The 22,422-nt window shown below is 42.3% G+C and overlaps 2 protein-coding genes across 2 annotated transcripts in view; one reads left to right on the top strand and one right to left on the bottom strand.

The window, feature by feature from the left end:
• Positions 1 to 333: 333 nt before the first annotated feature.
• Positions 334 to 5,738, top strand: SWSAP1 (SWIM-type zinc finger 7 associated protein 1). The gene is made up of 2 exons (XM_061582214.1): positions 334 to 666; positions 2,725 to 5,738. The coding sequence occupies exons 1-2, from the start codon at positions 424 to 426 to the stop codon at positions 3,283 to 3,285; spliced, it is 804 nt and encodes a 267-aa protein (XP_061438198.1). The 5' UTR covers positions 334 to 423; the 3' UTR covers positions 3,286 to 5,738.
• Positions 5,739 to 8,940: 3,202 nt separating this feature from the next.
• Positions 8,941 to 22,422, bottom strand: part of EPOR (erythropoietin receptor) — a 32,744-nt gene continuing 19,262 nt past the window's right edge. Inside the window, exons 6-8 of the mRNA XM_061582200.1 lie at positions 12,725 to 12,812; positions 12,233 to 12,320; positions 8,941 to 10,705 (exon numbers count right to left, since the gene is read on the bottom strand). Of these exons, the coding sequence (XP_061438184.1) occupies positions 10,151 to 10,705; positions 12,233 to 12,320; positions 12,725 to 12,812 (731 nt within the window). The 3' untranslated portion in view covers positions 8,941 to 10,150. The remainder of the gene's footprint in view (positions 10,706 to 12,232; positions 12,321 to 12,724; positions 12,813 to 22,422) is intronic.

The raw sequence follows: 22,422 nt of genomic DNA, 5'->3' as shown, positions 1-22,422 counted from the left end.
GTACTAAAAACAGCAACAACCCCACTCTGCATTCGTTAATCTGCGTAGTCACCACCACTCGTGATCCTCTGAAGCCCCCTTCCTGTGTGACAAAAGGCAGCGAGCTTCAGTCGTTAAGATCAGGCCTCCTGCCTCCTCTCTAGACAGAGAATTAGGTATATAAACACTAGCACCATCCGATCTCAAGGCCTGGATTTCCTCAGTCCGACTTCCTTCCGCATTTATGAACAGCCAGTAAATACATTGCTACAATTGGCCAATAAGCGGCTACCGCAGCTCCTCCTCGCTCACTCAAACATTCCTCGCTGCCGTATTTATGAACCAGATGAATAAGCGACGTATCTGCTGCGTCACCGATTGGCCTCGGCGCCGAGACCGCGGCTTCTGATTGGCAGCCGTGCAGCGCGCTTGCCTGTTGCTGCTATGTCCGCGGTAACGCCTGAGCGGCAGTTGCTGCTGCTGCTTCTGGGCGCCGTCCCGGCAGGTCTTCGCCCACGGCCGCGGCTGCTTATTGGGCCTGCTGGTTCAGGCCGTTCGGCACTATTGTTCCGCGCTGCGCTAGTGGCCGCTTCCTCCTCTCCGGGTCGGGTGCTGTTCCTGGCGCCACGGCCTCTGGAGCGCCTGCCGGCCGGGGACTCATCCAGAGCTGAAGCCGGAGCGATCCAGGTGCGAGCGGAGGGGGGCACGGTCACTGCAATACCCAGATGCTTCTGGGTGGGAGGGGGTTGATTTTTGCTACCGTGTGCACATTAAAATCTTGCCGGCGTGCCTTGTGATAATGCAGAGCAGCATAATTAACAATAGCAGATGATATGAATTGGCTAGAAGATTATTTTCTCATTTTAATTTTTTTAATGTTTATCACTTAACAACTTCTTCCTCCGTTAAATAACTGTGCCAATGCCGCTGGCCTCAGGCTTGCTGGGTTTCCAGGGAACCCAGAAGAACCCAGACCACTTTCCCTTTTATTGATGAGGGCTTTTGTAGTAGGTTCCTCCCCCATGTTCATCAGGCTCCAGGACTAAAGCACCAGGCATTGCCAGACTCGGATCCCTCAGATGCCATCCCTAGAATCTTCCATTTCTCACTAGGCTGTGTATGAGCTTCAGGGCACCTCCGATGGAAAGCAGAAAGCAGAAGGTTCTTGACGATATGCTGTGGGATGCAGGGGGACACCATCCTGTCTGCAATATACCAAGCTACCTTTCTGAGTGCATTTCCTCCACAAGCATGGGCATCGGTTGTCTCTCCAAGACATTTGCAGCAGCCACCCTGCAGTGTTGGCCTCTGTGACTGGGCTGCTCCTGGCATTAGTTCATGCAAAGAGGATAGGTGGAGCTAGTCATAAGCAGGTATTCTGTATTGGAGAAGACTGGATAATGTGTAGGGCGGACTGTGCGGTTGTTCATTTCTTAAGACAGGCAAGGGCCTGTGGTCAAAATTGCCTGGAAGCCCCCAAATCCCAGCTATAGTGACACTTGGTGTGATTTCTTGGTGTTGAGGAGGAAATTCCACACAAATGTTTGTAGATTCCTCTGGTGTTTTCTCATATATTTCAGGACTGAGCTCATTTAAGCTCTGGGGCTACTGGTAACACCATCATGAATGAAATTTCCACTCTGGTATTTCTACTCTGTAATTGATGGAGGTGAGCTACACTATTCTCTGCCCCCGATTTTGGTGGTTTTGAGTGTGTTGAAAAGCTTAAACATACTGGCTTTTGGACCCCAAAATGTTCAATTTGTTACTCAAAAATGGTTTTCAGAGCCACCTTTTTCAATTCCCCTATGCACTGGCAAATTCTTAATGTCTTAATGCATATCTCTGCTCCCAGGCCTTGGAGGGAATGCTACTACTACTATTATTATTATTAAGTTTATTTATACCCTGCCTTTCGGCCAAAGGTCCTCAAGGCGGCTTACAAAGAAAAATAAACAAAAGTATAAAAATACATCAATGAAAGCAATACAATTTACAAAAATTAAACTAAATAATAAATAACATTATAAAGGGGGGAAAGCTATTACCGTGCTTGTTGCTGTGTTGTTTGGGGGGGAGGGGTATTGGTGTTTTCTTGTTAAATGTGGTGATGGTTTTTACTTGTGTGTAAAGTTGCCTCAAAATGTTTTTTATCAGGTGACAAATAAACTGAATAAATAATAATAACAATCCCTGACTATTAGCCATTCTGGCTGGGGCAGATGTTATTTGAGTCCAACATTTGCATAGCCACAGGTGTCCCCTCTGCTCAGCTTATAGGATATTTACTAGACTCTGTTGAACATATATCACACCTATAGATATAAATACACACTCTTAACCTCATGATACTGCTGCTCTGGAAACTGATTTTGAAATAAGTTTGTGACTGCCAACAGTTTGTTGCATTTCCTTAGATAATAACTATCCTTGATGACTGTTCCACACATCTAGAGAGCCCAGAGAGCTTCGGCTGTGGGGTGGTATATAAATGCAATAAATAATAATAATAATCTACATAGTCAAGTGCTGGCTAGGATAAATGTAAGATATGAACTCACCAAACCACCTTTTATCACTCGGAGCCAAGGACTTACCAATCCTCCAGTATCTCCCATGATTTATGGAAAGCCTGGGTTTACCATGGGCTGTCCTGACCCCAGTGTCATTTTGGACTGAAGAAATCAAGGCCTTATTCATTCCTGCCACCTGAGGTCATTAATGCTCTTTCTTTTTCCTCCCTAGAGAATCCACTTCCTGTACCCTCCATCATTCCAGGAGCTGCTTCAGCTGGCGGCGTCCCTACATGAAACCTTGTCTGGCACCCTCTCCCTAGTGGTTTTGGATGGCTTGGAGGAATACTTGGGCAGCTGTTCTAGCCCATCTATGGCAGCTCAGCTTGTTGCGTTGCTGCTGGACACTGCAAATCATTTCAGCCAGAAGCTCACCATGGAATCTGCTGTAGGCTGCCATCTTATTATTTCCATGAGGTTCTCTGGAGAAGCTGGGGAACAGGCAGAGTATCTCTCAGTGATTGAACGCTACTTCCCAGCCCAGTGTTGGCTGCATCCAGTTGCAGGGGAGAATGCTGGTTCAGATAGCCAAGACATCACCAAGCTGATTAGAGCATGTCTCTCCCAGCCGTGGACTAAGGATCAAGAATGGCTGTTGAGATTTGATCCACAAGGTGGCATGAAGATTTCTCTGCTTCCATGCAAATGTGAAGATGATGCATGTACAGTTTCAGGGAACAATAGACCTCCGGAGGCTGAAGCCCACCCCATTGTACCCAGCTCCCAATCTTAGACCTCTGATAGTGCTTAGCTGGGTTATTTTGGTGTTCAGATTATCAACTACTTCTGGACAGTTCCATGACCTATAGCAAACGTCCCCTTCTTAAGTGATAACATCTTCCTATTCTGTTTTTTTTTTTCCAAACTTTGATTGGGCTAGGATGTTGCTTCTCTTCATAAATAGGAAACTCTGATGCCGGAATGTAGAATATTTTTGGTTGCTTGCACTGGAGACTGGCTGTAACCCTGTCTGAAACTGTGGAATGCACCTTTCCAGCTTTGCTAATTACAACGAGAGCTCTGGAAGGAAACATTGCTAAAAGCTCAGAAAATAGAACATGGAAAGATTAAATCTCACACTTGTGCTTTTCATTTCAACTTTTAAAGGCAATTGTATGGTTTGAGGGAAATAGTTTTCAGAGCATGAGCTGGGCCTCTCAAGAAAGATGCAGACAGTTGCCTGTGGGGTGGGTGGGCATAAATGCCTTCTAACTCATCCCACTGTGCTCTCTTGACTAAAGAGTGAGAGCGCTCCATATGCCACTGCCTCCTTGTAATCACCTTTATATTGATTACTGTTGCTGAGAGCACAAACAGTGAAAAGGAGCAATAGTGTTGTTCTTTTCCACAAATTTTTGACATTTATTGTTTTCCTTCCAAGATTAGGCCAAAATATCTGGTGCCTTGACTCCAAAACTCAAACAGCAGTACCTGGATGCAGGGGAAAGCACTGGTTCCATTCTCACCACCACAAATACGCACATGCGTGCACCCACACACATATTAACATAGAGCACAGTCCACTGGGAAGTTCTCCCACACAAACCCTGTTGAAGTGGAACAAGAGGCTTACTGCAGAGATTGAACTCTTGTACTTTGTGCACGCAAAGCAGGTGTGCTTTCCACTGAGTTGTGGCCCATTGTTTGTACACATTCAGTTCACCCATGTAGTGAAAGTAAACAGTAGGGATTTAATTTTGGCACACTGCTCCCATTGTTGCCCTGCACTGGTCCTTGTGCTTGTCTTCACTACAGACAATTTCAGTGTGTGTGTGTGTGTGTGTGTGTGTAATTCTGTGTAAAAAATTAATAATTATGATGTCTCATGCTGTGGCTGCAACTGTTCACAGCAAGATGCAGCTGCTGATTCAAACAGTTAGATACCAGTGTGTTTTAAGGAATATTTGCTTAAGACTTATCACTCTAAAGTGCCTGATCTCACTTCCGGGAAGGGTGACTTCGCTTGTGCCTGCTTTTGAGACGGGCTCCTGCCTCAAAAGAAGCTTATTCAGATATAAATCAGTCAGAACATTTTTTTTTTGACTGATGAAATTTCTCCCAGGCAGGGAGAAACGTAGAGATCAACCTCAAAAGCCTGTTTTTGTTGGGAGGACTGGATTTCATTAATTTATGAGAAAAGGTCCAGCTAGCAATGCCGGACGGACTTCCGAACAAGCTCTATCTGATTAATGCGATACGTTTATCTTTTCTTCAAAGAGAAAACGGACTAACAGGCAAGCACCCTTCTTTCTATTATTTTTTTTACTTGGTTTAAATTGTTGCAGCAAAAAGAGATTTGTCAAATGAATCAGCTTTAAAGAACTTCTGGGTGAGCTATAACTCTTCTCTGTTATTCACGAAATTAACAGCTTATCTCTGTTTCTATTGCAAAAAGCTGTCCTGGAAGTGCATTCTAAAGATATAAACAGAAGAGGGATTTCTATTCCGAGGAACATTATATTGTCTGGGACTATTCTCTTTTTGGTCTATTTTATTTTGACGAATCTGCTTCTTCACGACGCCACTAACTGTTTTGATGCTGGGAACTAAATTTGTTTTGTATTCTTGAACATAGAGAGATAAGGCAGGCTGCTCTGTTTATACTGTGATGTCATCAAGCCTGGAATATTAACCCAATTGTTGCTGAAATAAGAAGTGGTTCTTCTTTATTTTTGTTTTGTTTTGTTTTCGTGGTTTTAAAAATGGCAATCAAGAAAGTGGCTGAGAATCTGGAAGTAATTATGTTTCAGAAAATAATGGATGAGATTGAGATAACGAAACAAACCCTGCGACAGAGCAGTAAGGAGCTGAAAATTGAACTGAGCAAAATGACGCAGGAGCTTAAAGAAATAGGGGATCCTGTGAGAGAGGAGAATGAGATCAGAGATGAGAAAAGAAAAAATAAAGGGAAGATACAAGCCCTGGAGATTGGAACAAATGTGGAATTGGAAAAAGATCTGGAGTTTATGGATATTAGAAATAAAATCTACTGTTTGGAATTTAACGTTATCTCTGAAGAAATTAATGAAGATATTAGAGATAAAGTTATCAATGGCTTGGATAATCTTCTGGACTGGAATGACGTGATGGAGCTTGATATAGAGAAAATCTATGGAATTAACTGCAGCCATGTGACAATGGAAAAACTCTCAAGAGATGAGCCAGTGCATTTTGTAAAAAAGAAGAACAGAGATATGACTTTACAACAATATTTCAGCAACTTATTCAGAATTGATGGCAAGAAAATATTTGGGATAGAGGAAATTCCCATCAGACTCTTATTATATGACTATGGCTATGACAGCAAGATTATTATGGAATACTGATAATGGAAGATTGGACACTGAAATTACTGGACTTAACAGGACTATTGAAGATGGAAGATGGAATTAATAGGGATAATGGAATAATGGCTATTGAAATTATTGGACCTAACAGATTTTGATGAGATGGATTAATCGATATGTTTATTTGGACTATGGTTATGACAATAAGATTATTATTATTATTAACGAGATGGATTAATCGACATGTTTATTTGGAGAAAAATTGATAGATATATTTCTTAAAGAATTGAAACCTCTCTTTGACTTTTTGTGGAAAGAATAAAGTAATGTTTATGAGATTTGATGATTAATTAAGATAACTACTGGAGGAAAGTGATTTTATAATATAATTTAAGAGACAGGATTGTTATATATTGTAGACCTACAACTGATTTGATCTGCGACAAATGGGAAGTCAACATTTTATTTTTTTGTTTAATCATTTTTGTTTTGTTTTGTTTTTTGTCTTTGAATGTTTTATGATTTTGTTTTGTATGTTTTATGAAAATTTGAATAAAAATTATTGTAAAAAAATAAAATGAAGTGCCTGATCTTTCAAATGTCACGTTACTCTACAGAAAACTTGGGACCTTGCCTGTTCACTTCTCTGATGTTAGGTGAGAAGTGACCTTGCCAGTACAACAGTGATCTATGCAGCATTGACAACCTCACCATGTGGTCCAGCTCAGAGTGTTGAGTTTTGACCTGCTCCAAGATCTAGATTCAAGTTCCAGTCCATCTACCAGGACAGGTCATTAATTCAAAGTGCCTTGCAAAAGTACTCAGACCCCTGACCGATGCTCTCATATTACTCAGTTACAAATGGTACATTGTAATTTCGTTCTGTATGATATTTTATTTTGAAATACTGAAACTCAAAATCAGTTATTGTAAGGTGACATTGGTTTTATGTTGGGAAATGTTTTTAAGAAAGATAAAAAACTGAAACATGTTGCTTGCATGAGTATTCAACCAACAGCAAAAGGTGGCAAGCATCCAAAAGCAAAAAGAAAGGAAAAAAGGGGGGGAAACCCAAAATGCTTGAAAAATTATATTTATTATGACAAAAGCCCAACTTGTTTTGCCCACTCTGTGGTTTTGCCTTCGTCAGGGGCTGTAAACAAAATCATGAGAATGTATCATATTATCATATAGGAATTTCATACAGCATAAAACCATAATATATCTGTGAAAAAATATGTAGCTTTTTGTCCCAAATACTAACTCTCATGGTTCATAATGAACTGGAAGGATATTCAAGGCCCTGTAATTTCTGCTGAGTTTTAAATGGTGGTCTGAGCTGTTCTTTCCATCATACTCAATCCCTTGTCTTGGATTCATGCACTTGTATGAATTGTAGATTTTGCACCCCTCTCCACCAGATGCACCCCTGTACTCTCCCAGAAAGCTGTTTCAGAGGGGTGAGGCCCTCTGAAGTGAGTGCAATATGCTAAGGATGGGAGGGGCACATCTATTCCCCCCACATTTGGTCAGGAGCATCTGCTGTTTGCACAGTGTCCCAGAGTGCAGGACACGGAATAATGGGCTCAAGTTACAGGAAGCCAGATTTCGGCGGAACATCAGGAAAAAAATCCTAAACGTTAGAGCAGTATGACAGTGGAACCAATTACCTAGAGAGACGGTGGGTTCTCTGACACTGGAGACATTCAAGAGGCAGCTGGACAGGCACTTGTTCGGTATGCATTAAGTTGGATTCCTGGGTTGACTCGATGGCCTTATAGGCCCCTTCCGACTCTACGATTCTGTGACCTTTGGATCCAAACCATTGTCTTTATCAAACGGCCGCTTGTTCTAAAGGCAGTTCTGGTGAAATAGTGGGATGGCCGTGGAAGCTTTGTGCTAAGGTGGGGCCTGAGATCACAGTTGGATTTAAGCCGTGTATTTGGACATGCCAATATGAACCAATCCCAGGCGCAGCCACCGTGGGCCCAAAGTGGTCCACACAACAGGGAGAGTACCTGTGTTCCCCTCTCCCTGGAACAGGGGCCTGCAAAGGTTCTGTTCTGGAGTTCATCCAAGAGCAGGCGCCTGGTTGGTCTCCTGCCACTCTTTGCAAGCTGCATCCTTGATAAGTTGCAGAGGTATTTGCTGTCACTCTGATAAGCACTATCAGCAGTGAGGGCGTGAGGCTGGGCATAACGTTTTTTGAATGCTGAAGCAGCTGGCTTCCTTGCTGAGGCAACCTGGTCTACGCCCATTTGCCCTCTGGTCTCCAGCATGATTTCTTCAAGGAGTGTTGTGACAGTAAACACCTAGCCATGTTACAGGGAGGTTTCAGCAGCGGGTGCATGGGACAAGTGACAAGCTTCCCCCCCCCTTCTGATTCTTTGGAAACATTTTCCTGTTATGTGGAAATAAAGTGCCTTGCTTTGGGGCTGGCAGCGCCAAAGCTGTCTTTTTGGTTGCAGTCATACACTTACTAGAGAGTAAACCCAATAGGTGATATCCAGCTAAGGCTGCGATCCAATACAAACTTAGCTGGGAATAAGTCCCATTGAACCCAATGGCGCTTATTTCTGAGTAGAAATGTATTGGATTGAAGTCTAAGTCATATTCTTAGCAGACCTCACTGAAATCAGTGGATGTACTAAGTAGCCTGGGTCTACTCTGACTATGACTAACATCCGTGGGATTGCACTGTCATTGGTTATAGTACTTCCTGTTTTCAAGAAGATGAGGAAGAAAAAAATGTCCCTTTTCCCTCTCCCGAAGCCCTATCACAATGGGCCCTGAATAGCACTACATGGCTGTTGTTCTAGGCAGGCAGGAGCCCAGCTAAGCACTCCTGTTGGAGGGTAGGGGATGCACTGTAACATTTCGTTGTGGGACTCCGTTTGTGTTCACCTAATTTGGAGGCCTGAACAGTTGCTCTGGAGGTCTGATTCAGTGCTAGTGGAATGGGAAAAGACATTTAGGTTTGGCAATGAGTAGTGAGAAAGGGATGACAATGTGAAAGTATCCGGATGAACGTTGAGAGATCATCTACCTGCTATCCATGAAGACAAGACAGTCAAAGAATGAGCATAAAACCATCAGGTTTATTTATTTTTTTAACAAATCCATCAAAGTATATAAAATATATCTATATATACAGTTTGAATTCTGATACATAATTACAAAAGGATAATTGCAAAAACTATGGGCATGTTTGTGAGTTGTTAAATAGTCCTGACGCTCTATGGCAACTTCTATGATTCCACCCCAACATCTCCTACTGATCCATGCCTTTGAAAGATAGTTCAGAGACACAAGGAAAGTCCACGATGTTGCCCAGTGTGACCAGAAGAGTACATGAGCATCTCTAGACACCTTTGAGTAGAAAAACAACTAATATTCTAAACTAGCCATGTACAATCCCCATACCTTCATGTACCATCACTATGGCAGCAAATGGTTGGGAGAATATGTAAGCAATTCTTTGAACATCTGATTGCTGGGGCTTCTCTTCAAGGGTTACTGTTCTTATTCAAGCCAAAATAAAAAGACGGCGTTAACGTTCCAGCCACATTTTTTTTTTAATCCTGTTTCAGGTGAGGAGGCAAAAAACCACGATTGTAGCAGAAATGAGACTCCTTGGTCTCACCCACTCTTCTAACCCTTGAACTCCACTCCCTTTTCACAGCTGGCATTCCCAAAAACCTTCGGTCCCAACTCTTAAAACTCTTGAATTTTTTAAAAAATAAATTATGCACATACATTTTGTAGTAAAATAGAATGGGCAAATATGGCTGTCCGAAAAGCCTGGTAGTAAAAGGTCAGGGCAAAGGGAGAAATGGAGTGCTGTGTCCTGGTGTGGCTTCACCAGGAGAGCTCAGGCAGGCTGTGCACCTCAAGCCCCAAGCCTGTTGCTGCTAGCTGGAAACCTGTGTTGGCTTAGTCACTGATTTACAGTGTTATAGAATGGACCTTGCTGTGTGAATACAAATAAGGTAACTTTTGCAGCACTTTCAATGTTAAAAAGTACTGTTCAAAGGGTAATATTCACAGGAGCAAACGTGCCAAAAGTCTATTCTGTGGGCCGCCTGCCCTTTGTCCATTCACCTCTCCATCTACTTTGCAAACCACTCTTCCTCCCCTAGAGGTTACTTGGGGGCCAACTGGAACTTTTGACGTAGTGTGTAGCTGTTTCCATTGGCTTTCTCTGGAGTTTTCCTAGAACCAGGAAACAAGAGAGGTGCCAGGCTCTTGGGCTAGCATCTTGCTGCTGCCTAAGTTCTTCTGGGCTGAGGATTGGCTCTGTGCTCACAAGTGCTATGAGCACACAATGTAAGTGGGCAGAAAGGGCTGTGCTCCCTCATCACAGAGGTTGGTGTACAAGCTCATCTGGCCAGCATTGGAGTCCACAAGGCTGTAGTCAGCAGAGATCCCAGAGTCAGACACCATCTGATAGCTGCTCTTGAGCTGGGGCTCTGCCTGGTGACCCCATGGAGAGAGACTCTTTGAGCTGGGGTCAAACATAGTGTACTCAAAGCTAGAAGAAGCCTGGCTAGGCTCTGGTGTCCCCACTCCTGCAGCAAGGGCCAGGTCTGTATCCTCACTGCTGTCACTGTCCAGCAAGAGCAGGGAGCCATCCCTCCCTAAGCAGCCGGGTACCAAGTCTTCATCCAGTACCAGGTAATCATCTTGGGACAGTTCTGGATTATGAGGGGGCTCCACCACACCACGGGCCTTGGGGGGAAGGGGAGGAGGGCCATCCATCTTGCGAACATCACATTCAGACAGGATTTCCACCAAGAATGGCTGCTCGTCCAGATAGGGAGAGTTCTGACTCCACCACAGGTAGGTGCTCTGATGCCCCAGCCATAGCTGCAAAGAAAGGGGAATGTCAGCATCAAGAAATGGGAGGCAAGGTGCCATGCTATGGGAAGGCCCCACCCTTTAACCTAATTTTTAGCCACTGTCTGTACATTTTTTTCTTTCTTTACTCTCCCATTGAACAATGTTGGCTCTTCGCTTTGCCTCATGTGAACTGTTACATTTCCAAACACTGCTAGTTTGGCAGGCCCCATTACAGTATTACTGATCACAGAAGTTTGAAGATTGGCATTTCCACAGAGCTTCTTGAAGGCCCAGGCTAGCATTTCTTAATGGGTGCCAGGAAGTCCCTTTAATTTTTATTGCTCAACCCCGACTATTCCTGTCAAACACTTGTTTAACATAAAAATGAGCCAAAGTTCATTACTGTGGGTATTGCTAACACTATGTCTCTTTAAATGCCCTTATTATCCTTACTGTGTCCTTGCCTTTTAGCTGTCCTGAACTTGTCTGGAATTGAGTTTATTTACTTTTTCATTTGGAAAGTTAATAAATATAAATGAATAAATATATAAAATGGATAGACATAAACTGATATCAATAAATCAGTGTTTCTATATGTACAGATAATCCAAAATAAATCTTTGTTCAAAAAAAGCAGCTTGATTACATATTAGATCAATAATTATAAGATCAATCATATTCTATTATAGTGTTTAATAGCTGTTAGCTGTTGTGCCTGCCAAGTTGAAAGTGTAAACATTTCATAAATCCTAGATTTTCTTCCCTTTGTTATAGAACATTCTAAATCCATATTATACAAAGCCTTCTATATGCTGCAGTGTTACTTATTTTGTTCATGCACAGTCCTGATTGTCCAGTGGATCACTGTCCCGATTTTGTGTGTTTTCCTTTTGGTGAGCCTTCTAGAAGTTTTATTACCACTTACATTGCCATCTTTCCAGTCTTAGCCCAGTCTCAATAAGTCCCTACAAGTCAAATGATGGGTTGTGTGTGTGTATGTGGGGAATACATCTTGACTCTAATGAGCATGCATGTAAAATGTATACACATGAGCACTGAAAGATACTACACTGTGCACAGCCCGCCATTGGAATCAGGCAGAGTGAAACAGAAGTTTAAGTGCATATGAGTGTCTCTGTTCTCACCCATTAAATGCTGGAGTGTATGTTCTTATCTTCGAAAAGCCCAATGGATAAAATCTAATGCCTATGAATTCCAAAGTTAACTCCCTTGCACAAAGATTTCCATAAAGCTTTTCTCATTTCACTTCTTAAAATACTTGATACCCCAAAATTCCAGGTATTTGGCCACCAATTGTCTCTAATTTGTAAGCTTGAGGTTTGAGAGGTGTGATCCATCCCCTTTGTTGCTCGGGACCACCACCACTCCAGGCTCTGTTACACTGTAGCAGAGGAGGGGAAACCCAGGGGAGGAGTAACATGCAGGTGAGGAAGAACCTTATGTATACCGCCCAGAGAGCCTTTTTGGCTTAGGGCGGTATATAAATTAAATTAAATAAATTAAATAAATTAAATAAAACAACCAGTGCAAGACCTGGAAGTTGCCCTTGTAGATGGTGAAAAGGTCCTTGAATTCACGCTCTGGGGTGGGAATTGCAGGCCAGACCTTCTTCTTCAAAAATCTAGTAGAAGGTAATAGGATAGAACAATTTAGTGAGAATGCATGTGCATAACAAGCACAAATATTAAAAGCCCTTCCCTACCTACATCCAGGAATTTGATCTAATATGAAGACTATCTAGGGCAGGGATGGGAGACCTGTGACCCTCCAGATGTTGTTTCAACTCCCATCAGCCCCAGCCAGTATGGCTAACAAACAGGGATGGTGTTCATTGTAGTCTAACTACACTGGGAGGGCTGCAGGTTCCTCACTCCTCTTCTAGGGGGTTCCTAGAGGCTCTAACTGCTGTGATTGGAAATGCTCTTACAGTCCCTCCAAATCTGAGTCCAGATGCTGAAGGGGGACACCTATCAGAGACAAAAGGGATGGAAGGTCAATGATTTCCCAGAGTGAACTGAGCATTACCTGCGGTTAAACATCAGGGTGATGAAAGCCAAGAGCAGAACAATCAGCACCAGAATGACAGACAGTGTCAGGATGAGGGGATCCAGCTCTGCAAGGCAGAAGAACAGGTTAGTCCAGGAAGAGTCATCCCATAAAAACCCTGTGAATTGGGACCCTAGTCACCTTCAATGGAAGAACCATGGGGACATGCACTCAACATTTTGTTACATAGTCGCTACATGAAGAAACCATCAAAAATCACTTTAGGCAGTGGATTTGGTACAGTGAACCAATGGTATGCCTGCCCCAACCCTTGTCTGGATTTCATGTTAAATTCTTCAGAGGACTAATAAGATCTGGTCACCATGTCAAAATGTGAGTAGTCAAAACTGTTTTTTGCCAGTCAGTTGAGTACTCTAAGATGTATTCTTCCTGACCACTGAGTCTCCCACCATTCCTTCATTCTTATTATTTTTTATATATATACTGTATATATCCCACCCTGCTTTCATTCCTGGACCAGATAATGAAGGCTAGAAAATAATTATCTGGAGAGACAGCAGAACAAGAGCTGTCAAATGCTCCATTGCTTGCACTTGCCTTCAGCAACCACCTGTGAGTTACGTGAGCTGTTGCTCCAACAGGGAGTTGGAAGGGCGGAAACCACAGCAACTGAGGGGAGAAGACTTCCACCTCATCCCCATATCAATGTGGCAATTGTGTCAAGTGTGCACTTGTGTTTGTGTCTGGAGATAGCAAAGGAGAAACTGTAGAAGGAACTTGTGAAAGACCTTCAACTGAATATGTAGATTTAGCTCTTTCAGCATTAGACCAGTAGGGGCCCATGTGGTGGTGTGGAGCTGCTGAGTCACCCTCCTGACATTGGTGTTGCTGCACCTTACCTGAATGGGCTGGGGCAGGGTGGCAATGAGATTGAGGCTGCATGGGCACACCAGCGGGATTGGTTCAGCTGGTGTGCCTGGTGCAGCCCTGACCTCACCCCACCCTGTCCCTCTTGTTTAGGTAAGTTGGAGTGGTACCAGTTTTGAGAGGGTGGCTCCACCCTAGCCCACCACACAGGCAGCTACTGATTAAACCAAATAACTGGCAAAACATAGTAATTAGCTTGTTTATAGTCAAAGCAAAGACTGGTGAGGGAAGAGCAAGCCAGAATGGCTTTGCAACCTGTGGTCCTCCAGATGTTGTTGGATTCCAGCTCCATCAGCCCCTGCAAGCTTGGCCAATGGTCAGGGTCAGGATGATCATCTGGAGGGCTACAGGTTTCCCAGCTCTGTACTAGAAATATGAGCATTAACAACAATGGAACTTAATATTGTCAAATCACTGAAGTCCAACTTTTCCAATAAAATAATATAAGACCTTTTCATGAACTAAATCTCGTGGAGCTGTGATGTGGCTGCAAAAAAGGCAAATGGTATTTTAGGCTGCATTAACAAAAGTATAGTTTCCAAATTGCGTGAAGTATTAGTTCCCCTCTATTCAGCAGTGGTTAGGCTTCATCTTGAATACGGCGTCCAGTTCTGGTCTCCACACTTCAAGAAGGATGCAGACAAACTGGAACGGGTTCAGAGGAGGGCAACAAAGATGATCAAGGGACTGGAAACAAAGCGCTATGAGGAGAGACTGAAAGAACTGGGCATGTTTAGCCTGGAGAAGAGAAGACCGAGGGGAGATATGATAGCACTCTTCAAGTAATTGAAAGGTTGCCACACAGAGAAGATCCAGGATCTCTTCTCGATCATCCCAGAGTGCAGGACACGGAATAATGGGCTCAAGTTGCAGGAAGCCAGATTTCGACTGGACATCAGGAAAAACATCCTAACTGTTAGGGCCATACATCAATGGAACCAATTACCTAGAGAGGTAGTGGGCTTTCTGACACTGGAGACATTCAAGAGGCAGCTGGACAGCCATCTGTCTGAAATGCTTTGATTTGGATTCCTGCATTGAGCAGGGGGTTGGACTTGATGGCCTTATAGGCCCCTTCCAACTCTACTATTCTATGATTCTGTGAGCTGTAAACTAATATACCCCATTATCTTTTGGAATGAACAATAAATGAGCTTATAAAAATGTGGTAACTTAGGTAACTGTGTTTGGTAGTTACATTTCTCTAACCGGCAAGTACTGAACTACCAAGCTGCTGAACTGTAGGGTAATATCTGTTGCTGAACTTAGAGTGAAATAGTACTGGGTTTCCTGGGCAATATCTGCTGTTGTATATAAAATGTACTTTTTGTCACTGGACTATTGTGCAATAACAACTGCTGAGTCAAAGTTTAATAGCTGCTATCATACTAAATGCAATACTGTACCTGGTGGTGACTAAGTATATCATTCTTGATGCTAGATTATGGTGCAATGTTTGATGCCCAAAATAAAGTGTAGAATCAGTTGTGCAGCTAAAAATTAATATTGGCATCTGGGTTAAACTGCCACACTTTTGGATGTTTTGTTGTTAAATATGAAAAAAGTATTTTGAGAATGGCAGATAGGAAAAAAGATTGAGCCCATTCTGTATATCCAAAATGGAAAACAGAGGCTCTTTTTTAATAAAAAAAGGAAGAGAAAATGCAGAAATAAATGGAAAAGACTGGAAGAAAAATTTATTTTGAATGAAAAATGAGATATATGAAAGATTGCAAAAAGGAGAACAAATATCACTGGAGAATTAGAAAATGAGACAAACAGCAATGATATTCACCAGATATTTGAAGGGGAATATATGGAAACTTATAAACACAATTATTTATGTAAGGAAAGTAAAAACAGAGTCTTTATTAATGGGTTTTGATGCAGAAAAAGCTTTTCATAACAAAATGATGTTTCAAAAAGGAAAGATTAAAGCTTTTCACTTTAGATAAAAATCAATAATTAAAACTATTAATAACAGCCTAACTGCAAGGACAGCGGTTAATAGCCAGATTTCAAATTCATTCTATTTGAGTACAGGAACTAGACATGGACATCCTATCATCCTCATGATTTGTTCTCGGTTTAGAACCTTTAACAACTAAAAGAAAAAAAATACTGGAGAAAGCAAAAGAACTGCACACAGAAAGGCGGCTAGTATGTAGATGACTGTTTTAACAGTAATGTCTAAATAACAACAGCCTGTAAATTCTATCTGTATTTGGTGGAGAAGATTCCTTTTTCAATACTGTCTTCTTGCAGGCCTTAAAATTAACAGACAAAACAGAGATAATCAATATATATTTACACTTGCAGTAAAAAAATAGAAGAAGATCTAGGTTACCAAGGGGCAAATAAAAAGTTAATATGATATTTTTAGGCATAATCTTAAGAAAAAGTGAAAGCAATTTTTATAAATACAATTATAGGAAGTTTATATATGAACAAAAGTTCCAAAGCAGAACACTGGAATAAATTAAACATACTATTTTGACCACATTGTTAAAATTATGTTCTTGCACCAAGTAAATATTGTTTTTCAAGCTTTGCCAATATGAATAGAAGAATCTTAATACAAATTTGGCAAATATATATGCAATTTATATGGAATAGGAAACAGCCAAGAATTAATTAGAGGTCGTATAGCAGGATGAGAAAAAAGGGTGGTTTAGCATTTTCAAATATTAAGCTCTACTACTTTGCAAATGCCTTTAAATGGCTAACTGAATGGCTACACAATCCAGAAAAGACTGGAGTTTAAACTGAACAATCTATTTCTATTTAATGTACAAACTTTATTATAGACATATTAGAAAACAACAAAGAAAACCTAATAGAAAAGGTACTAAGAATATGGGATAAATATAAGAACAAGCCGAGTCCAGCAAAATGACAAGTAGCATCAATAGTTTATGATCTTAAATTTAATCCTAACTGATTGTCAGCACAGTGGTGGCGGGCATCCAAAGGCAGTCTTACTGCCCATTCAAAGCCCTGTAGGGCTTTCATCAGCAGGGTGGAAATGAGGCTGAAGGGGCACTTTTGTGCTCCTCTTGTCTGTTTCATTTTTTAAAAAGTTACAACATAAATTACCAGGAGATAAATTTCTCTCAGGTTTGGGGTGGTGATGTGAGACCAACATAGCTTTGGGTCCTTCAGCGTGTAGTCCTTTCCAGGTCCTCCCCCGGCATATCCCCAAACCATTCCTGTCCTGACATGTCCCCCTTTGTCCCTATTGATGTCAGTGTTCTGATGTTGATTGGGCCAGGGCACCAGAGGCTTCCATGGTGGTGGGGATCCAGCAACTGATATATCCTGTGGCCACTGGAATGCCATTGGGACCATAGGACTGAAGTCTAATCTATAGAGCAAACACAATATTTGTAAAATATATAGATATGCTATGTAACAGCCGAATATTTGTTAGAATGGTAAAGTGCTATGGCACATTAAAAAAGCATTTTGGTTTTTAGATTTAAAAATGCTACAAAAAGTCCCAGATAATCTATGGGCATGTTTTAGGGTGGCGCTATACACTTTGTTGTTTGGGAAATATCTAGAAAGACAGCACCAATTGACAGGTGAAAATTGTTACCCTACGTCTCAAAGATTACATAGAATTACAGATTGCTATAGTCTTCTGTTCTAGAAATGTAAGAGAAATAGGGATTTCTTCCATCTATAGTTGATTTGTCTACACACTAAGATTTTTTGGTTTAATGTTAACAAAATAATAAAAATGATTGCTGATGTTCTTTCCACATCAGCCAATTTCATCAGAATTCATAGAATCATAGTAGAGTTGGAAGGGGCCTATAAGGCCATCAAGTCCAACCCCCTGCTCAATGCAAATCAAAGCATTCCCAACAGATGGCTGTACAGCTGCCTTTTGAATGTCTCCAGTGTCAGAGAGCCCACTACCTCTGTAGGTAATTGATTCCATTGTCGTATGGCTCTAACAGTTAGGAAGTTTTTCCTGATGTCCAGTCGAAATCTGGCTTCCTGCAACTTGAGCCCATTATTCCGTGTCCTGCACTCCGGGATGATAGAGAAGAGATCCCGGCCCTCCTCTATGTGACAACCTTTCATGTACTTGAAGAGTGCTATCATATCTCCCTTCAGTCTTTTCTCCAGGCTAAGCATGTCCAGTTCTTTCAGTCTCTCCTCACAGGCTTTGTTTCCAGTCCCCTGATCACCTTGTTGCCCTCCTCTGAACTTGTTCCAGTTTGTCTGCATCCTTCTTGAAGTGCGGAGACCAGAACTGCATACAGTACTCAAGATGAGGCCTAACCAATGCTGAATAGAGGGAAACTAATACTTCACGCAATTTGGAAGCTATACTTCTGTTAATGCAGCCTAAAATACCATTTGCCTTTTTTGCAGCCACAGCGCACTGTTGGCTCATATTTAGCTTGTGGTCAACAACAATTCCACGATCCTTCTCACATTGATATTGTTATGGGATTGAGGGATGAGATAGATGATTTCTTTGTGTCCCTTCAAACCTGTAATCTTGTATCTGAAGTTGGGATTTGCAAGCAAGAAACTTGCTTTACTGGTCAGGCTAGTTTCCTTTGTTAAGATAGCCTGTGAGTTAATGGATTTATTGAATGGTCAATCTGCATATCCAAAGGAAGCTACTGGAACTCCTTTCAGGTGAGAGGCCCTCCTCCCCCCATTCCCTGGCTGGAGGCCCCCACTCCCTGGAGCCAAGGAGAGGCTTGTGTGTTTTTTATTCTAGTCTGAGGAGAAGTTGGGAACTGGAGACAGGCAGAGAGGCTTGCTTGCTCTCAGTACCCGCAAAGCTATCGGCAATGAAGAGCAAGTTCTGATGGACTGTTGAATGTATGTAAATAAAAACATGATTCACTAGAAAAGACAATAATGCTGGGAAAAACAGAAGGGAGTGGAAAAAGAAGAAGGCCAAACAAGAGATGGTTCGATTCTGGAAGCCACAGACCTGAACTTACAAGATCTGAACAGGGTGGTTCATGACAGATGCTATTGGAGGTCACTGATTCATAGGGTCGCCATAAGTTCTAATCGACTTGAAAGCACATAACAACAACAATATCCTATAAGACACCATCATCTCTGTTGACCTTCTTTCCAAGGAAACCAAACCCTGGGTTAGCACAGGACCCCTGGAAGTCTCATACCGTTCGGAATAGGATTGCAAGGTCAGAAACATCCCAAACCATGAGATTTCAGAGGCAGGCCCTAGTGATGTCATGAGGCAGGCCTGAGTGATATCACGGGGGTGGGCCTGAGTGATGTCATTAAGAATGATACATAAGCATCAGCCACAGTTGCTTGGTGCATACAATTCAAACAAAAACTTTTATCTTAATTTCCAATCAGAGAAAATCAGCTAAAAGATGGAGGCTAGGTAGGGAACATATAATCTAACCAACATGCTTCTGGCAAAAAGGGTTTAAGTGCCCTCAAGCTAGGTCAGTCACTAGAAGGCCACTGTAGGAAGAAATGAGCCTAGTGGAGATATTAGATGGGAGCATTCAGGAGTAAAGATGGATGCCCCCAAAGGCTGCAATTCTAAACACACTTATTAAAGGACTGAGCCCCATAGAACCCAATAGGACTTACTTCTCAGTAGATATGATTTGGATTGTGATGTTGGTAAAGCTTGACTAGGGATCCTCTGCAAAGATATCCATATCCAAACAGGGTTGGCAACCCCCTGCATGGAATGCCCTGCCCCTACCTTTTAACACGGCTGCTCCAAATTTCTGAACAGATCTGACCCTTCACTTCAGAAAAAGGTCTGAGAAATGAGTAGGAGTAAGACGATTCTCTACTCTTTTCTGTCTATCCTGTGGGTGGCTATAAACTCACTTTGACACCCAACCCAATTGCAGTGATTAATAATCGACAGAGAGAAAACACACATGGTTTGGTCTACCTTCATAGGCAGCAGCTTAGGAACAACAATTGCAGTCATGCTGCCCAGTATGTGAATTCTCTTTTACCACTATTGGGCAAGAAACAAACTGTCATGCAAACTACATGGTGCATTAGTGGGTTTAAGGGGATTGAGCAGAGAGCATGGAAACACTGTTGTTGCTTCTATGGATGAAAGTGAGTGAGGTTAAAGGTAAATGAAATGCAAATAGAAAAAGAAAAACATACGTTTCCTAAATGCAATGCCATACCAACCACAACAAGATTCCTATGAGTAAGGCAGAAAACTCAGCATCCCACAGCCAGTCAGGATTCCTAACCAAAAATGAAAACTAAAAAAATCCTGGCAGCCAGTCAAGCCAAGGTCACAGAAATCCCCATGTGGTACAACATGACCCTGCAGTTAGTGCAGAATGCTGTGGCATGATTGCTGACATGAGTAAGACCCTATCACCACATAATACTTCTACTCTGAAATCTGCACTGACTGCTGATTTCCTACCAGGTCAAATTCAAGGTGTGCTTTCCATGTTATGGGTGCCACATAGTACTTGTTCTGCTCTTGTAAGAAATCAGTCCTGTAAAGTGGCAGGACCTACGCTTTGGAACTCCTTGCCTACTGACATTAGGCAGATGCCTTCATTGTACTCCTTTCAAAACCTGCTAAAAACATGTTTGTTTAGCCTACCCAGGCATGTAGAAGCTATTGTGCTTTTTTAATCTGTTTTTAACTCATTGTTAGTTTTAATATTTTGAATGTTTTAAAATACCTGTCTTTAACTGTTTTTGCCAATAATTTTATTGTGTTAATTACTTCTGTAAACCACTTTGAGATTTTTTACAGTAAAGTGATATATAAATGTTATAAATAAAATACATAAATAAATTTTAGAGTCACTGCAGCCCTAGGGTCTCTTTCCATTTTTAGGAACAAAGGAATCTGCCTTATACTGACTCAGGCCGTTTGGTGCCATCTAACTCAGTACTCATGACATGGACTAGCATTGGCTCTCCAGGATTCCAGGCAATAGTCTGTTCCAGAAATTGAACTTTGGACCTTGTATGCAAAGCATATGCCCTACCAATGAGCTACAACCCTCCCCGTTTAAAAAAGAATCTTTTAAAATTGTTCTTTCCAATTCACTAATGAATCCACATCATACCTAGGGCAGATCCACACCATTCATTTAAAGCACATTCAACACACATTTATGTGTTTGTTTGGTTGTTATTTGATTTGTATCCCGCCATTCTTCCCAGCAGGAGCCCCGGGTGGCAAACAAAAGCACTAAAATCACTTTAAAACATCACAAAAACAGACCTTAAAATACATTACAACAAAACAACTTTAAAAACATTTTTTTAAAAGCTTTAAAGACATCTTTTAAAAAAGGGTTAAAAAACATATTGCTTTTTAAAAGCAATTCCAACACAGACACAGACTGGGATAGGTCTCAACTTAAAAGGCTTGTTTAAAGAGGAAAGTCTTCAAAAGGTGCCGAAAAGATAACAGAGATGGTGGCTGCCTAATAGTTAAGAGGAGGGAATTCCACAGGGTTGGTGCCACCACATGAAAGGTCCATTTCCTATGTTGTGCGAAACAGATCTCCTGATAAGATGGTATCTGCAGGAGGCCCTGACCTGCAGAGTGCAGTGATCAATTTGGTATATAAGGGATAAGAAAGTCTTTCAGGTATCCTGGTCCCAAGCTGTATAGGGCTTTGTACACCAAAACTAGAACCTTGAACTTGGCGCGCCAGTGCAATTCTTTCAGCATCGGGGTGACATGTTGGAGATACCCTGCCCCAGTGAGCAGTCTCGCCACCGTATTTTGCACCAGCTGCAACGTCCGGACCAACCTCAAGTGCAGTCCCACATAGTGCACATTACAGTAATCTGGCCTGGAGGTTACCAGTGCATGGACAACAGTGGTCAGGCTATCGCGTTCCAGAAACGGCCATAGCTGTCTTACCAGCCAAAGCTGGTAAAAGGCGCTCCTAGCCACGGAGGTCATCTGGGCCTCTAGCAACAAAGATGGATCCAGGAGCACACCCAAACTATAAACCTGCTCTTTCAGAGGGAGTATGACCTCATCCAAAGCAGGCAATTGACCAATTATCTGAACTCAGGAACCACCAACCCGCAGTGCCTCTGTCTTGCTAGGATTCAGACTCAGTTAACAGGCCCACATCCAGCCCACCACCGAGTCCAGGCAGCGGCCAAGGGCTTCCATGACCTCTCCTGATTCAGATGATATGGAGAAATAGAGCTGGGTATCGTCAGCATATTGCTGACACCTCACCCCAAATCTCCTGATGACCACTCCCAAGGGCTTCATATAGATGTTAAACAGCATGGGACAAGATGGTACCCTGCGGCACCCCACTGCCTGGGGACTGAAAGACAGTCGCCCAATGCTATTCTCTGAGAACGACCTCGGACATAGGATCAGAACCACTGTAAAACAGTTCCTCCAATACCCATCTCACCAAGTCGGCCCAGAAGTATCAAAAGCTGCTGAGAAATCAAGTAAGAACAACAGGATCGCACTCCCTCCGTCCTTCTCCCGATAAAGGTCATCCATCAGGGCGACCAAGGCCGATTCAGTGCCATAACGAGGCCTGAACCCAGACTGGAATGGGTCAAGATAATCTGTTTCATCCAAGAGTACTTGCAATTGTTGCACCACAACCCTCAATCACCTTCTCTAGAAAGGCGGTATTTGCAATTGGTTGGTAGTTGTCACAAACCAGTGGGTCCAGGGTGGGCTTTTTCAGGAGTGATTGGATCACTGCCTCTTTCAAGGCAGCTAGAACCACTCCCTCCTGCAAAAATGCATTGACCACACCCTGGATCCACTTGGTCAA

The sequence above is a fragment of the Rhineura floridana genome, chromosome 1 (assembly GCF_030035675.1).
Source record: "Rhineura floridana isolate rRhiFlo1 chromosome 1, rRhiFlo1.hap2, whole genome shotgun sequence".
Lineage (NCBI taxonomy): Eukaryota > Metazoa > Chordata > Lepidosauria > Squamata > Rhineuridae > Rhineura > Rhineura floridana.
This window is presented reverse-complemented; position numbering and strand designations above follow the sequence as displayed.

Bases quoted from the DNA above. Each gene is read 5' to 3' on its own strand.
- SWSAP1 (XM_061582214.1), top strand. From the start codon at position 424: ATGTCCGCGGTAACGCCTGAGCGGCAGTTGCTGCTGCTGCTTCTGGGC. The intron at 667-2,724 runs GTGCGAGCGGAG...TTTCCTCCCTAG, and splicing joins CTGAAGCCGGAGCGATCCAG to AGAATCCACTTCCTGTACCC.